Source organism: Daucus carota, chromosome 4 (genome assembly GCF_001625215.2).
Source record: "Daucus carota subsp. sativus chromosome 4, DH1 v3.0, whole genome shotgun sequence".
NCBI lineage: Eukaryota > Viridiplantae > Streptophyta > Magnoliopsida > Apiales > Apiaceae > Daucus > Daucus carota.
The window spans coordinates 40,764,563-40,780,995 of record NC_030384.2 but is presented as its reverse complement, the minus strand read 5'-3'; the positions used below and the strand labels follow the sequence as shown (position 1 = coordinate 40,780,995).

Sequence of the window (16,433 nt, the reverse complement as noted above, 5' to 3'; positions counted from 1 at the left end):
TAGCGGATTATAACGGTCAAACCGGATTATAACGGTCAAACCTCTGACTTCCAAAAGAGCCTAAGATGTCTTTCAGAAAACAGGATTGTATACATATAACTATTCCAGAAATCCTGTTTAAATTTAAATTATTCCCATAAACATATATCCAAACCTTGTCACTCTGTCCCTGATCATACATATTTCATTGCTTTTGTAATACTAATTCATATCTAAACCCCATCAATCCGGTTTATAAAAAAACACATTAATCCAGAAAAACAGCTGTTCAAAACCGGGGAACTTCCAACACCTAAACTAAACACTAGTATTACTACTACTGGAGAGCCAAAACCATACTATACACAGAGTAACAGAAGACAAGAAAGCAGCTATGATGATAATTCAACGGAGTTTGTTCTGAGCAACAGCATTACACAGCTCATCCTCGTAAAACAGAACACGATTTGAAGCTAATGACTTGAACAAGGTTTCATGTAAAGCTGGACCCATGCACCGTGCAGAAAATGTTGGCTCCTGGAAGAGAACAGCTGCAATTTGTGGCCCCTCGGATAATTTAATACGAGAAGGTGGGCGAGGACCATGCTTTGGTGCTTTAGGGGTTTTTGGACTTGGCAAAACAACCCCCCTGCCATCTCTCTTGCTGTAGCAGAATTCCAAAACAATGAATTTCATTTGACAACATTAATTAAATAAGTGCTTATAAAGTACATCAAAGCATTTACCTAAAAGGCCAGTGTTCTGTAGGAAGTGGCGTCATGATTCTCAGCATCTCCTGTCTAGACCGATCTGGAGTAGTATAATTAAAATGAAACTGTCTAGCTATCACAACCTGCTCAGATTGCATTATGTTAATTCCCCTTATACATCTCGGATTCAATAAATATACGCAGAAACAGGAAGATGTGTGCATAGTGAGAGACTTACAGCTTTTCTAATTCTCTGCGAAACATGGAAAACAGCTTTAAGCTGATCATGGTGCAGGTGACACATTATCTTGACCTTCAACAGAAATAAAATGTGCACAACTTAATTCAAACTAAAACTAAGCTATTTGTTATAAGAAATCATGTGCTCGTGTCTTACCAATGTTAAAAAAGTATCCCAACAAATGATCCAATGTAAAGCAATATGTATATTGATGTCAAACAAGATGATACACAACAAGGTTGTTGTCATATTATGTTAATATCATGTCAATAATGGATAGTGCTCATTTCCGAAAAATACGTGTCATGTCATTGCAACTAATAACTAATTACAACGGTTTTTCGCCAAAAGGATATCTGTCATAAGCAAAGAGTTGAAACACAAAAAGATATGCAGGGAAACAACAAACACAAAATTAGATAAATACAAGAAGTGGATAGTTTAAATCAGCAGCTATTAAGTTACAAACGACAAAGTGCCTGTTATTACAATTTGATGGAAAAAAGATATACAAATAGAGCAGATCAGACGGCAACTTTCCATATACACATATATACGTCTAATATATATCACATCAGCATTAATACTGGCTATCGTTATGGATCCTCTTGTCTCCTTTCGCCTCCTCAAAGTTTGGAAAATTAAAAAGGGTCAATATATATTAACTACCCAATGTGTTTGTGAATTTCTGAGTGCTTCCTTTATGAAATGAAGGATCTACAAAATGCATTACCTCACTAGTTGTATACTACTACTATAATCATGAGCACAATTTTCAACCAAAAACACCCAGTATGGATTAACCAGATCTCACACAGAATGCAGAGCACAAAACATCAAAGCTTGGTACTTTAATATTCAAATCATAAAATTCAATACACATATAAATCGAGAAGAGGATGATACCAGTAAATCCACAGGAAGGGCCTCAAGCCTGGAGTCAGAATCACAGTCTTCCGCAGCAGATGGAGTCTTAGGAGTTCTCTGTAAAGAATTACATCTGCCAACATCGAAAGGTCCAACAACGGGACCAGACCCATACCTAACAGGCGATAAAAACAGAGGACCTTCATCAACAACACCCTTAGCACCGTCAATCTGAACACCACTCCCCTCAACATTCTCAACACCATCCAAACCACCAAGCCTTTCCTTCCGAGCATCAGCACGAGGCGCGGCCTTTGCCTTGGAATATCGAATCTGAGCCAGGGCACCTGGCCTCAAGTACTTATTATTTGAACTCCTAAGCCTTGGCTTGTGCTTGGAATTCTTGGAATCTTTACTCTGTGGTGAAACCTTAACCATCTCCTCACCTGTAAATTAAGAATCTCAGAAACCCTAAAAAGTCAAGATTTTCAATAGCTTCAATTGTGAATCATTTTCATTTATAGCTCAACCCGGTCAAAAACACAAAATCAACAAAACCCCATCTGTAATTAGCATAAAAATCAAAACTTTAACATATCCGGATAATCAAAAATCAAAATTAATAACACCCACAACCCAAATCAAGAAACACACAATTAACACACCCACACACAAACATAGATATATTAAATTAATTAGCACAAACCTGAAGGGTAGAGAGATGGGAGAGAGTGAGAAATGCTGTTAGGGTTGAAAGGAATTAGCTTTATTTTTCTTGGGCTTTGTGAATTTATGCTGTGGGGGCTATTTTGAATCTCTTTTGGTGCCCGCCAAAACCCTATTTTTATTTTTCTGGCCTTTCGAATTTTTTATTTTCACGTAATAATGAACCAGCGATATGTATGGATGGAGTTTAGTGTCTATCTATGTCTAGATACAAAGTATATGTACTTACAATAATAAATAAATAATAAAGAATCGGACTACGTGGCATTTTGTTATTGGATGGAAAAGTAACTGGGTTTGTATTTGGAAGGTATCCTAAGATTTCACCTGACAAAATTTGGGGTATCCTATGGCGCTGATTATGGTACTCCCGCATTTATAGCCATCCATTTATATTCATTATATTATATTTTTCCATTTATATGTCTACTTGCATTTTTATTTCCTTTTTGGTATCTTTAATTTTTATTAATCACAACTTATGATTAATATTCCACACATCTCTTGTCATATATACAAAAAGATATCTTTTACTATTATTTTTGATTGAAGACATTTTCTTATTTAAAATATCTCATGTATACATCTATTACAAATTCAAAAAACATACAATTATTCACTAGTTCTCAATAGAGTTTAAATAAATATTTCCAGATGGGCTGGATACTTTAAAATTATATAATAAAAAATAAAATCTTATATTTTGTTGTTATCTTTCATTAAAATCGAGAGAAACTAAACAATACTCCCTCCGTCCCAATAGGTTGTATACATTTGGTGTGGACACGGAGACCAAGAAAAAGTGTAAAAAATGAGTAAAGTTAGATGAAAAGTGAGTAAAGTGGCGGGACCCATTTGTATTTAATTATAGATGTGTGATACTCCCTCTGTCCCATTTTAACTGATGTTTGACTTTCTAGCACGTATATTGAGATGTAAAAAAACAATATCTACACTTAATGAAATAATTCAATTCTTATATCAAATAAAAGTTTAGGTTCTAAACTTTTATTTGATATAAATTTTATAAAAAATTATAATGTTTAGATGTGACTTTTTTAACATCTTAAAATACGTGCAAAAAAATATATTGAGATGTAAAAAAACAATATCTACACTTAATAAAATAATTCAATTCTTATATCAAATAAAAGTTTAGGTTCTAAACTTTTATTTGATATAAATTTTATAAAAAATTATAATGTTTAGATGTGACTTTTTTAACATCTTAAAATACGTGTAAAAAAGTCAAAAGCAGTTAAAATGGGACGGAGGGAGTAGTAGGGAAAAGTAGTGGGTGTAACAGTGTTTATATTATTATAAAATGAAGATAGTAGAAGAAAGTAGTTGGTGTAATAGTGTTTTACATTATTAAAAGTTGCTATTTTAGGAATGCATAGAAATGATGGGACGTCCCAAAGAGGAAACTGTATAGAAATGACTGGGACATGGGGTGTACTGAATCTGAATAAATTAAAGTATTCTCTTCCCACGTGCACTATTCACGTGATCTGAGCCCAGCGGAGCTTTAAGAGTAGGAAGCCCAAATTCAAAAGCCCAAGGCACACATACAAATTCCCATGGATAGTAACAGCAGCCCAGTTACCTGACGCAGGCTTTAATGTTTCAACCTCTCTGCTAATTTTGGAAGCTGAACCGGAACTCACTGTCTTGCTCGAGCCGGGGACACACTTGGCACAAGAATCAGCGAGAGCACACAATAAACAAACAAAACATGTTATCCGCCAACCAACCATTATACCAACAGTAGGGTGTTCCATTAAATTCTTTTACAACTGCCAGCGACCATGGTCCATGCCTCCGCACCATTTCAAATTTTTTTATTTTATTATTCGGACTTTGCAGTGGATGACGATGAACATACGTTAACAATTATTTTTAGTCGGTAGATGTATTTTTATCAACTCCAATTTTATTAATAATTAATTTTTTATATGCACAAAAATTTTCATTTTAAATAAAAAATTAATTATTAATATGTGGTCATTAATTTTTTACTATTACCAAGAAATAATACAAGCAGCAAAGGGAAGGGTATAACTGTAATTTAACATATGCCACCACAACATGTTCATGAAAGAGAAAGAACACTCCAGCAGTGCATTACACATTTCATGCTTCCGCAGAAGCAGAGGGAGTATAAACATATACTACGACCACAACTAAATCCTGACAAAAATCACACCCAGCAGATACTAAATTTAACACCCCACTTCACCCCCATCTACGTATATACACACAAACTACAATGTATGTATATCTTCTCCACGCAACTACCTAGTACCAAAACTACCCACTTCCTTACCTTAAATCACTTCGTCTTTCCCCTACATCCTTAATTACCTTCCTTAATCATACTTCCCCACTTAATCTTGCATTTAATCCAACCAACTCACCCTTCATTAAATTCAATGGAGGGGTATAGTATTATATATAGAGTCTTGAAATGATAATTAAGTTTTGATTTTGTGCTAATTGGTTGAGAAATTCAGAATTGTTTAGTTTGTTAGGGTTTTGATCATGGCGTCTTGGGACAATTTAGGGGACATTGCAAATGTTGCTCAATTGACAGGCTTAGATGCTGTTGCTTTAATTAGGTTGATTGCCAAAGCAGCTAACACAGCTCGAATGCACAAGAAGAATTGCAAGCAATTTGCTCTGCATTTGAAATTGATTGGGAATTTGCTGGAGCAGCTCAAGATTTCTGAGCTGAAGAGATACCCCGAAACCCGAGAACCCTTGGAATTGCTTGAGGATGCGTTGAGGAGATCGTATGTTTTGGTTAAGAGTTGTCAAGATAGGAGCTTTTTATACTTGCTTGCTATGGGCTGGAATATTGTTTATCAGTTTAGGAGAGCTCAGAGTGAGATTGATCAGTATTTGAAGATTATTCCGCTTATTACTCTTGTGGACAATGCGCGCATAAGGGTATATCATTGTTTTATTTGTGATTATTGTTGTTCGTTTGGTTTTAGAATTTTTGTTGATTAGTGTTTTCATTAGCTGCATTAATTTTGTTGAGTTGTGGTACTTTGGGTGGTTTGAACGATTCAGAGGACTTTGTTGAGACTAACGATTCTTGACTTCTTGTGTGTTTTGAGAAAATTCTTTACTTATTACTGTTGTGATAACCCTGATCCGATGCTGAACTTGAATTAATATAAGCTGTTTTATGGCTTGTCATTGAATATTTTTCTTCACTATATTATATATGAAAGGGCAAACTGCAAACTCTTCAATTCAACAGTTTCTACCAACTTCTTTATGTTTGTTGTAGATAGTAGAGCATGTGTGTGAACTGTGAAGTATAGTTTCACAACCTGAAAATTTGATAAGGTTAACAGCTTCCTCTAAAGAAAAGCTGTAGAACTGTCAGCTGTGTCCACATTCTAGTTGCTTCGTTTTAGTACTAAAATCTTGTATTATTCAATTTATGTATCTTCATGAGTTGACATACTAATTAACCTTCATTGGTCGAACTAATTGCCTGCCTTTCATTGACAAATACTTCATCGACCCTAACAGTGATATCTGTACTCTTCCGACTCTCATTTTCTATCCTGACGAACCTCTTTAGTCCATGACCCTGGGTCAAATCCAGAATGTAAATTAAAAGTTGGATTACAACTTCCTTTGTAAGTAATATAGTTAAACCATTATTTCACAAATTGATATTTACAATAACATGGGCTATTCCTCACTGTTAATGTGTAAAATCTATTAACTAATTTCCTCTTTCATAGAATATATTTTTGGACATGCTACTTCTTCATGCTTATGTGTATATATAACCTCTTCTACTCTAATTTTGCAGGAAAGAATGGAAGTAATCAACATGGACCAACGTGAATATACATTTGACGAGGATGACAGAAAAATTCAAGATGTTATTCTAAAACGAGAGCCATCGAGACATGACACTGTTGTTTTGAAGAAAACCCTTTCTTGTTCATATCCGAACCTGCCTTTTAAGGAAGCCATCCAAAAAGAAAATGAAAAGCTTCAACTAGAACTGCGGCGTTCTCAAGCGCATTTAGATCCAAGTCAATGTGAAGTAATTCAACATCTGATTAGTGTCACACAAGCTGTAGCAGTAAATTCATCACCAGAGAAGAGTTTGCCTGCAAAAACTACTAGCAAGTCAGAGTCAAATTATTCAGTGGTTAGTAGCGCCAAAGACCAAGATGATGTCTGCTATACTATGAAAGCTGAGACGAACTCAACTCCAAGGTTGATTTCCTATGTTTAAGCAGCTTTCTTCAATTTTGTTTCCGTTGATTGCATGCTAGTTCCATGCCAATATGTAATCAGAGCAGTCATGTGAGGCCCCTAAAAAAAGACTAAAATAAACAGCCACGTCTTTTTCAAATCTAGTCTGTATGTATGTTAATTTACCCTGCAATTGTATTGATTGGTCTGAAGTTTCAAACTAAAAACTAGTCTTAATCTGTTCAGCAGTCAAGAACCTACAAGCTGCCAAACTTTTGTATATGAAAAGAATACAACTGTTTTGCCTGCTTCACTCTTCTATGATTATATTCCAAATCTAATGTCTACCTAGCGGTGAAAGAAACCAACTCTCCTTCTCATATACACTCTAACTTTGGTTTGCTTTACTGAGTTATAATATGAATATGTGCAGAAACACTTCTTCGTTTTCATCAGGGCATGATCTGCTGTCTACAAGAGATCCACAGAAGAATGAAGAGTGGCATTCAGATTTACTTGGCTGTTGTTCGAAACCTAGCCTGTGTATGTGCATTCCTTCATTTAAAAACTTGGTGAATAGAGATTACATTTTTTCAGTTATCGAGCTCCTTTGCCTATTCATTTTGGAGATAAAATTGAAGTGATAGTTTAGAGTGTAGTTTTGTACAATGTTTTCTAATTGTCCTTTTATATTCTGCAGTAAGCATGATTACTGAATTTTCTTAGGTGTAAACAAAAGCTTCCAGTTGACTGCTATGGTGAATTAAAGAACAGTAAATTAAATTAGATCATAATCTAATATACTGTATTTGGTGTAACATATTGAGTATACACAACTGTTTTTTTATTGTAAAAAAAAGATTGAGATAATCCAAATCATAGTTCGCGTGCACTAGTTATTCACAATAATTACTGGCCATGCTTCATCTAATTTCATATTGGAATCTTCCTTACCCTGCAAGAATTTTCTCGAAACTGCAGGTGAACTAGTTTAATTCATGAGTGCCAAAAGTTTGTAGTAGGTATTTTATTATATTGTTGTTATTATCTTATAAAACTACTTAATGTGTTATTCATATTTTTGTGGGCTAAGTAATTGTCCAACAAAGTTGGTGGGAATGACTTTTTTAGCGGTTATGGACAAAGGATGCAATAATCCTCATATCGAGGTCAATATAGAATATGGATCGTTAATCTAGAAATCCCTTCGGCCACTAAATTCTTGATACTCTATCCTTCAATGGTACCACCCCACCACTCTCTGACTCTGCATCATTGTTTCAGCCTCCATACATGTGTCACAACCTCACAGGGACACGATGAGAAACTTTGGCCAATCTCATATGAGATGAACTTGGGATGCAAAAGGAAAAAAAGATAGAAGTAGACACTACTTGGTAGTTGGATTAATGTCAATGCATGTAAAAAAGTAGAAGTTCAATATATTTTTCTTAAGAAAACAACAGCTGTAGGTTGTTTTTTGGGTAACTACAAACTATCTGTTATATGCAAAGACCTCTACAATATCATGTTTAGTTTTAGCATTATGTTTATTTTTTGTTACCATGTCTGATCCAATATATTTGTATATTACAAACATTATAATGTATCACCCATGTGACCAATTTTTGAAACATGTTGTGTCTGCACCCAAGTCTGAGCAACATAGGTCCAATCATATATTCCATAAATTTCACTGGAGCATCTGAAATGCTGCATATATATTTTTTGTTGCGGACTGAACGTGGACTGTTATCAACGGTCACATCAATCGGTAGATATATATGACTGAAAGTACTTAACGTTTCTCCTTTTCAAATTTTTTTGATGCTGAGTCATGATTCTTTAAAGGACGAGTAAATGTCTGAAACTTGGTTAATTACGTTATGTTGATTGAAAAGATGTGGTGCTAACTGCTAAGTCTGATATTAAGGTCTTCACTAGATATAAATTGTTTAATCAACCTGCAAAATGCAAGAAAACTTTACAGTATGGGTGAGACTCGAGGTAGTGAAGGTTCCTCTAATATTTGCATTTTGCTTAAATCGAATTAATTCCTGCATTCCCCTTTTATTCATAAATTATTAAATAAATTACTTGTAATAAGTTGGTAGGTCAGTAGGTCTCTATATAGCTATATTGTAGCCTAATGTGCTAAAACATACCCATAGGTTTTAAACGATGTATACTAATTGTATTAGATTTCGTTATTCACTTTCTTGGAAGTCTTTTAGCATTGCAAGTTCAGATAAGCGTACCATTATATTTTATTAATGCTGCAGGTTTTAAAACCTTTTTCTTTCCTTGCGGGACATTTTCAAGGATTGCTAGCGTGGCAAACGGCGAATACATGTGTAAGTGCATATTTATTGTGATTGCATATCAAAGGGCCACTGAGCGATTAGCTTTCCTTTACTTGACAGTACCCCACTTGATTATTTGAATGAGAACACAGAGAAAGAAACATGAGATGCATATGCAACATAATTAGTTATGTTGGTCTAAATACTTTTTTCTCAAAGGTCCTTTTTGCTGCACTTCCCTGAGTATTTCAATCTCTACAGAAATTTTCACGAGATAGTGATGCTCATTAACATAGGCCAGTATCATTCATTCTTTTCATCTACTCCTTTGGCATCTTAAGTCAAATTTCATCTTCCTCGAATCAGTTCTTCTTTTCATTTTTTTTCCTTCTTTTTATATCAAATATCAGGTTGCGTCTGTAGTTGCTCCCAGATATACAACTGCCATGCATATATATATGTGCAGAACTTCTATATAATACCTGTCACTCTGTCAGTACGGTTGGTATTATGATAGCGCAAGCTTTTCTGATAGATAAGATGACACATCATATGATGTGTCATCTATTTTTTTTATAGTATATATATAATTTAAGTCACTATCTATAGAGGTATAGTTGTTTGCATTACATGTGTTCCTTGGAGTTTGATATGCAGAACTCTGATACCATGTAATAGCTAGTTAATTTAATTTTGATTCTGCAAAACTTAATTATATGTCTTGTTATCAGCTCCTGCGGAAGCCTGCAATCAAATGATGACTTATTCCTTGGTACTTTCCTGCTGCTGTTATACTTGTTGCATAAGACGAAAGCTACGAAAGATGCTAAACATCAGGGTAACACCTATGAACCGACGCCTTATAAATTTCTTCTTTCGAAAATACTGATCAGTTTATGTCCTTGCCTTGACTTTTTTTCAGGGAGGCTTCTTTGATGATTTTCTCTCACATTTAATGTGTTGCTGCTGTGCTCTTGTTCAAGAATGGCGAGAAGCAGAAAGTCGTGGAATTCATGGTATGTTATATGCAGAACAAAATATATTTTTATGTATAAACCTACTGTTGTGCATCTGTAGCTATTTACAAGTATTAGTTCCCAGAGATGCATGCATTGATGTTCTAGCTGGCTGGCTCTCTTTTTTCGTTCTCCATATAAAAGATGCAGCTCATTAAAGTCGCCTTGTAAGACTGTAAATTTCAAAAGCAAAACCAATTCTTTTGGATAGACATACTAACCTCAGATGTTGATATAAGTACAATTTTTCTGGGAAGGAGGGCTTTTTCCCCTCACTTAAAATCCTTCTGCAGTCCTACTATATTTGTGCATAATGTGCAAAATAGTTTACCATGATTTTCTCACAGACATAATTAATTGTAGTATTTGTCTGCAGGCCCTGAGAAGACTAAAACGAGGCCCCCGCCTTTTCAATACATGGAATCATAGAGAAGATATACAGATTTGAGTAGCGCTATAAAGCATAGGTAGTAACATATATAGAATTTGAAAAATCCAGTCTCCTCATCATAGTTGCTGTTGTTTGTCGGGATAATTTTAGCTGTCTTATGTGTAACTTCCTTTCTAACTGAATCCTAGCCTGGCTATAATTTCTTTTAGTTAATCTTGTGGTGTAAAGTTGCCTCCAATACTTCTAGAGGCTAAACGTTGTATAAAACACAGAAAAAACAGAAACATATTACTATTCTCATGTCCCATAGTCTCTTTTTATTTTGAATTAGAAGAAAAGTAGAAAACTTTCCAAGTTTAGCTATTTGACTTGACGAACTTGCCGGAAAAGCAGGATGTTGCATCATCCGGCTATCTTTGCAAAAGGTGATATATTAGTTCGATGAAGCTTACTAGATGTACATGTACAGACTAATTGTGCGACGTGGATATAGCCAAGTTTTTGAAATCCAGGTGAAGTGAATGTAAAAAAGCTTAAAAACCAGCAGCATGGAAGGATGAAAACCAAATCACCATCTCCTCAGTTAACTCTTCTCTCCTTGTCTTCTCTCTGTCTGCCATCGGAAACCGACAAATCGGACATGTTTTACAGTACCAGTCTAACCACCTGGAGATGCATCCTTTATGAAACTCATGCATGCATGGCAGAACTCGTGTGAGCTTCCCCTCCTCGTTGAGCCTCGTTAAACGCACGCAACATAGCTCAATCTCTAAATCGTCATCTTGGGCGCCAAAGAAGTTGACAATCTTTGATGGTTTCCGTAAGATCTGTATTCCTCGTGAAACCAACATATTACAGACGAGAGAGCTGAAATTCTTGATCATCATCGTCATCATCGGCTTAGCCAAGATGGGTTAAACATTGTTTAACAATGCTTATTAGGAGTGTGAGAGATTTAGGAAGGTACTAAGTTTGTCTACAAGTAATTAAAGAGTCACCTTTCGAACTGGTTTGCGTAGTTTGGAAGGGTTGAGCTAGCTACGAAACCAGAGATGATAATGAGTTTTCAACACATAAGAGGCTGAGGTTGCACCTACCCGAAGGTAACAAAACAATGAAATATGAGCTCGGCGAGAAATAAATTAATAATAGACGGCTTATTCGCGACTTGAATACTGATGTTTCTTGATTACTTTGGTCGAGTCCAGACAACGTTGAACTATTCTTACACTCGTCTTCTAAAGAATATAAGAGCCCCCTATTCTTACACCCAAAGGTTGTTTGTGCTTCTTCATCGTCTGTCTTCTGCTGATCAGCATGAGTTTAACAAACAAAAAAAACCCCATGTGGCACTTTAAAGTTCCCGGAACTCTTTATACTTTATTCTTTCCTGTGTTACTGATTTTGTTTCAGAATTAATCAAAAAATAAACATAAAGAAAGCAAGGTAGGACAGTAGACCCCACCCATCTTCTTTCTACTTTTGCATCCAATCTCACCCCCACAAATAAATAAAAATATTCAGTATATAAAATGCAGCCTTTTGAAATGAAGACAAATTAGATTCGCATTCTTTACTTAACCCGACACTGATAGTCAAGTTGGAGATTGTCACTAGACAATGGAGCCCTCGAGATACATCAACTTTTCCACACTAATACTACGCATCCATTTTTCAGATTTACTATATTTACCAAACAGTTGGATCCCAAATAGACAAAGCTTGACCTAAACAATCTACCACTATATATTCCTGGAATACCATGCTGATGTAGCTTAAAATGGGGCAGTTGAAGTTCGGCACAGAGTGTTCTTGGGAGGAGCTTGAGGAGCTTCCATGTCGAAATTCTCTAACATCTGAACCACATGAATGATCAAATAAAAGGCGTGGAACACGAATTTAAAATTTTAAGGTGTCCGAGAAAAACTATAACATACTATTAGTCAAGAACCCTACAAATCAAGCTCCAAGAATGAAAACACATTTATAAATATTACAATACCTTGATCTACACGTCTTACCTGTTGCTGCTTCTTGAGTCTTTGATTTTCTTCCTTTAAAATAGCAAGTTCTCCCTCCAGTTCAAACCTATAAGCCTGTAGCAGTTGCCATAATTGAAATCAAATGGACAGCCATATATGTTATGTCAGTTACTAACTCCATACATCTACAGTATCTCAAAGATAGCTGCTACCTATAATATTTCTACCAGAATTTACCAATAGTAATTTTAATCAATGCAAGAATATTTTGCAGATTAATCATTGATATACAAGTCAGGGCCAGTCTTGAAATTCAGAGTGTTTTATTTATACACTTAACTAGTTTACTCAAAATTTTTGGGTTCCATGGGCAGGTCTTATTCACATATACCCAATTAAGGCCATCCCCAGTAGATTCTATATACAGTACCAGACCTAGCTACTCAGTCACATTTTGATAACATTGATAAAGAATAAAGAATGAGAATCCCATCTTTCCTAGTATAGTTTTTCAAGTATAAACACAAAAGGAGTTATATTTTTTAAAGCATTAGTGAAAGATTTCTCTATGTGATACTCCACTAGTTACCAAAAAGCAAAGCTAGAGTAGTGACAGAAACGAGAACCAAAGGCAAAAAAGAAGAAAGATACATTCCTGTTTTCGAGCCCTTGATCTGGCAGCAGACTCACGGTTCTTGATCATGCGCTTGTATCTCCGGTCACCGGTGCTCTCCTCGGGCTCCGCGCCCCTTTTCTTGCGGGGAGAGCTCGAACCAAACCCCTTATAGGGCGTGGCTTTAGGGACACTCCCAACTCCACTAGCTTCTTCAAAGTCCAAGTCAGGGCAAGAATTCAAGTTAAACGCGTGAGTGGGCGCTGGAGGGGTAAAGATGGAAGATTTTTGTGGGTTTTTGGCAAATGGCTGGGCCAAGAAGTCTTGGAGATTGACACCGTGGTAGTTTATGTTAGTGATGTGGGGATCTTCTCCATGGACACAAGGGACATTGATGTCTTCCCAGACTTCTTCCATTGTCCTACGTGGATTAGGGTTTGATGGGAATGGTGAGGTTTGAGAAGAGGAGAAGGAGGAAGCTGAGGAGGTTGAAGAGAAGAAGCTTTTGTTGGTCTTGTGGGTATCACTTTTTTCTGATGACCACATTGGGGACATAGCTGCTAGGTAGCTAGATGATTCTCACTCCCTTGCACGTACAAGTGACATTTTGGGCTAAATATATGTATTTAAAGACGAGTCACTCATGCAGTTTATCAACAAATAGATCAAACTATTTACAACATCACACAAGTGTATAGTTTTGAGTAGGACGATTGTTGCTTCTCTCTTCTCAGACTGTTACTCATAGCCCATAGGCAAGGAGAGTTTCAATGCAGGGTAAAGTCCCGGGCAGTCTTTGTCAGGAACATGTTAAATAAACATCTAGCGGCTGCTCTCTCGAGATATCCGGATTCGACTCTGACTCATCCCGAGAATTATTAGAACAGATATTAATTTGTAAGACATATAAGTATACATTATCAAAAAAATATGTAGCGGTCCAGCGCTTTTTAACAGTTAGACGGGAATTTCCATATATTGCGACTCGGCGTATGCTGAATCTGGCATCAGAGGTTATGCTACAGTAACTACTTATCATGAAAAAAGGCTCCCAAAAAGTGTTTGTGCCTGTGTTTGTACCATGTTGGTGTGGGACGTTGCACTGCCAGTCTGTCACGTATTATTATTTCTCGGCAACACAGTGGCCAGTGGCCACTCCTTTTTCTTTGTTTTGATTTACTTTGTAAGTTGTAACCCGCATTTCTGCCTTTTCCTATTTTTGTATAGTGAAGATTGGACAATAATGCTGCGAGGGACAGCTTTTTAGAGCATCTTAAATTAGTGATTTTCTAAAATTTTAAAAATCTCTTCTTCTTTTCCTTTTCTTATAAATTATTTGAATATTCTTATTTATTATTATTAAATATGATATTATTATTTTTAATTCTATTCACTTCGCTCTGATTTTATCTCCAATTTTCTCTTTAAATAATTATAAAATATAAATGGAGAGCAAGTTATAAACAGTAACGCAAGGTTGTCTTAATATTCAATATTTTAAACTGTTAAGAAATGCTCTAGATCATTTATCTTGAGGGATGGAGGTTTGACACGTATTTTAAATTTTTATTAAATTTAGTTTAACAAATTATTTCTATTTGTTTCCTAAATAAAAATTATTATTTATATAGAAATGTTAAAATTCTTTTTGTTTGAATAAAATTTAAATGTTACAATTTCATTCAAAAGACAATTTTTAAAAATAAATTGTAAAATTATGTTTTATGAAAGAATTAAAATACGTTAAAAAAGAGAGTATAAAATTGAATGAAATATAAGAGTACGTGCGGTGGGAATATGAGTGTAGGAAATAGAAATATCGTACATTACGACTAATTTATTTGGAGCACGTTTGGCCAACCTTACTGGAGTAAAAACCAAACACAGGAAAGTAGTCGATGATTTACATTGGAGCAATGTATGTTATTGTTAGGCCACAGTTAGCCAATGTATTTAAAGCAAAGCAAGTCACAGGCAACACAATTAAGAATGTCCTTGCTCCCCAGAGTGAGCTGAAAATTTCAAACAGAGAAGGAAGAGTGAGCGAGTGAGCAACTCACAAGGCAAGTGTACAGAGGTTAAAAACAGGGCCCGGTCTATTCTGCAAGCTCTAGATATGAGAAACACAGGTGTCATCTCTGTATAAGTATAACATATTGCATGCCTAGTTTCATAATCAACTTTCTTACCAGTCCAGTACAATGAGTCCCCCCAACTTCCTCACTATTGTTTTGTCTATCATCTCAACCCTCAACTCAGCAACCTTCATCTACCCACACTCACTTTTGCTTTTAAGTGTTTGCCTTTTCTACTATACACTTTCTCCCTCCCAAACTATTTGTGACTCGTGAGTTGCAATTTCATATTTTCCTTTTCAAATTTTAATTTTAATGTGTGTTGAAAACATAGCATCACAACTTATTTTCTAGGCTTTTGGTTCGTTATTAGAATTTTTAATTTAAATATATAACTGTCTAGGAAAAAATCGCTTATTTCTTAAAATAAACTGAAATAAAGAGAAATTAGTCTAAATATCACAATTTGGTGTTGAAATATCTTAAATATCGCATTTGAAAATATATATACTGTATTATTATAAGCTGTAGAAGATAAAAAAGAAGTAGATATTTTCAGCTTCTTAACTTTCCGAAAAATCCTGGAAAAAGCACCTAAACTTCTTCTGTTGAACACTAAGCAGTAAGCAGAAGAAAAAGCAAGTGACCGAAATTCTGGTCGCCTAAAGATGTTAATCCTGGGGTTAGTGATGAGTGTGTGTACTACTGAGTACTGACTATTGATTGGACAGAGAGCAGTGAGGCCTAATAATGAAAGTATACATCTATCTAGTCACTGTGAACGTCTGTGTAAAAGATAAATAACTTAGATATTCAGTCAGATATTCTGATTCTAATTTGCCAGCTTATGGATAATCCATCAAGTATTGTCAGAGATGAAGAATATCTCCCATAGCTCTACATTAATACGTAGAGCATCATTGCCTTGTCTATCGGTCAGATGTAGAAACTGATAGTTAGAAACCATTCACAATACCAGTTGGTTTCAAATGCCAACTGCCATCTTGCTTGCTCTAATAGTAGCATCTTCTTATCTCTAGTTCTCCCACAATGTTACCTTAACCTTCTATGCTTCTAGTAATAAGGAGAGAGAGGGATATCTCATTGATGGTATGATAGAATGGCATTGTGCCGGTTACAGGCGTTTAATTCATGGTTCATAATGTATTTGTTCGGTTAATGAGAACGATATCAGCTTCGAGCTAAACTTGGGAAACCTCTGAGTTTGTGATTTGGTTGATTGGATTAAGAGGATATGAACAACCATCAAGGAGGCCATTTAGACTTAACCTAAGATAAA

At 35.4% G+C, this 16,433-nt stretch overlaps 3 protein-coding genes across 4 annotated transcripts; 1 reads left to right on the top strand and 2 right to left on the bottom strand.

The window, feature by feature from the left end:
* Nucleotides 1-102: 102 nt before the first annotated feature.
* On the bottom strand, nt 103-2,688 carry LOC108216759 (F-box protein At4g35930). Of its 2 annotated transcripts, XM_017389597.2 has the most exons (5): nt 2,504-2,683; nt 1,837-2,243; nt 928-1,002; nt 726-832; nt 103-643 (listed from the first exon to the last, which is right to left on the bottom strand). In XM_017389597.2, exons 2-5 carry the CDS (start codon nt 2,233-2,235, stop codon nt 385-387), a joined length of 840 nt encoding a protein of 279 aa, XP_017245086.1. In that variant the 5' UTR covers nt 2,236-2,243; nt 2,504-2,683; the 3' UTR covers nt 103-384. The 2 variants fall into 2 exon arrangements, with proteins under 2 accessions (XP_017245086.1, XP_063947093.1); XM_064091023.1 differs by lacking the exon at nt 928-1,002 and having other exon boundaries at nt 2,504-2,688.
* A 1,964-nt stretch (nt 2,689-4,652) lies between these two features.
* LOC108216270 (protein MID1-COMPLEMENTING ACTIVITY 1) lies at nt 4,653-10,763 on the top strand. Its single transcript, XM_017388981.2, has 7 exons — nt 4,653-5,472; nt 6,359-6,774; nt 7,187-7,296; nt 9,036-9,107; nt 9,788-9,894; nt 9,979-10,072; nt 10,449-10,763. The coding sequence occupies exons 1-7, from the start codon at nt 5,065-5,067 to the stop codon at nt 10,499-10,501; spliced, it is 1,260 nt and encodes a 419-aa protein (XP_017244470.1). The 5' UTR covers nt 4,653-5,064; the 3' UTR covers nt 10,502-10,763.
* A 1,248-nt stretch (nt 10,764-12,011) lies between these two features.
* On the bottom strand, nt 12,012-14,049 carry LOC108217633 (bZIP transcription factor 27). The gene is made up of 3 exons (XM_064092320.1): nt 13,105-14,049; nt 12,485-12,563; nt 12,012-12,319 (listed from the first exon to the last, which is right to left on the bottom strand). The coding sequence occupies exons 1-3, from the start codon at nt 13,611-13,613 to the stop codon at nt 12,239-12,241; spliced, it is 669 nt and encodes a 222-aa protein (XP_063948390.1). The 5' UTR covers nt 13,614-14,049; the 3' UTR covers nt 12,012-12,238.
* Between the last annotated feature and the right edge of the window lie 2,384 nt (nt 14,050-16,433).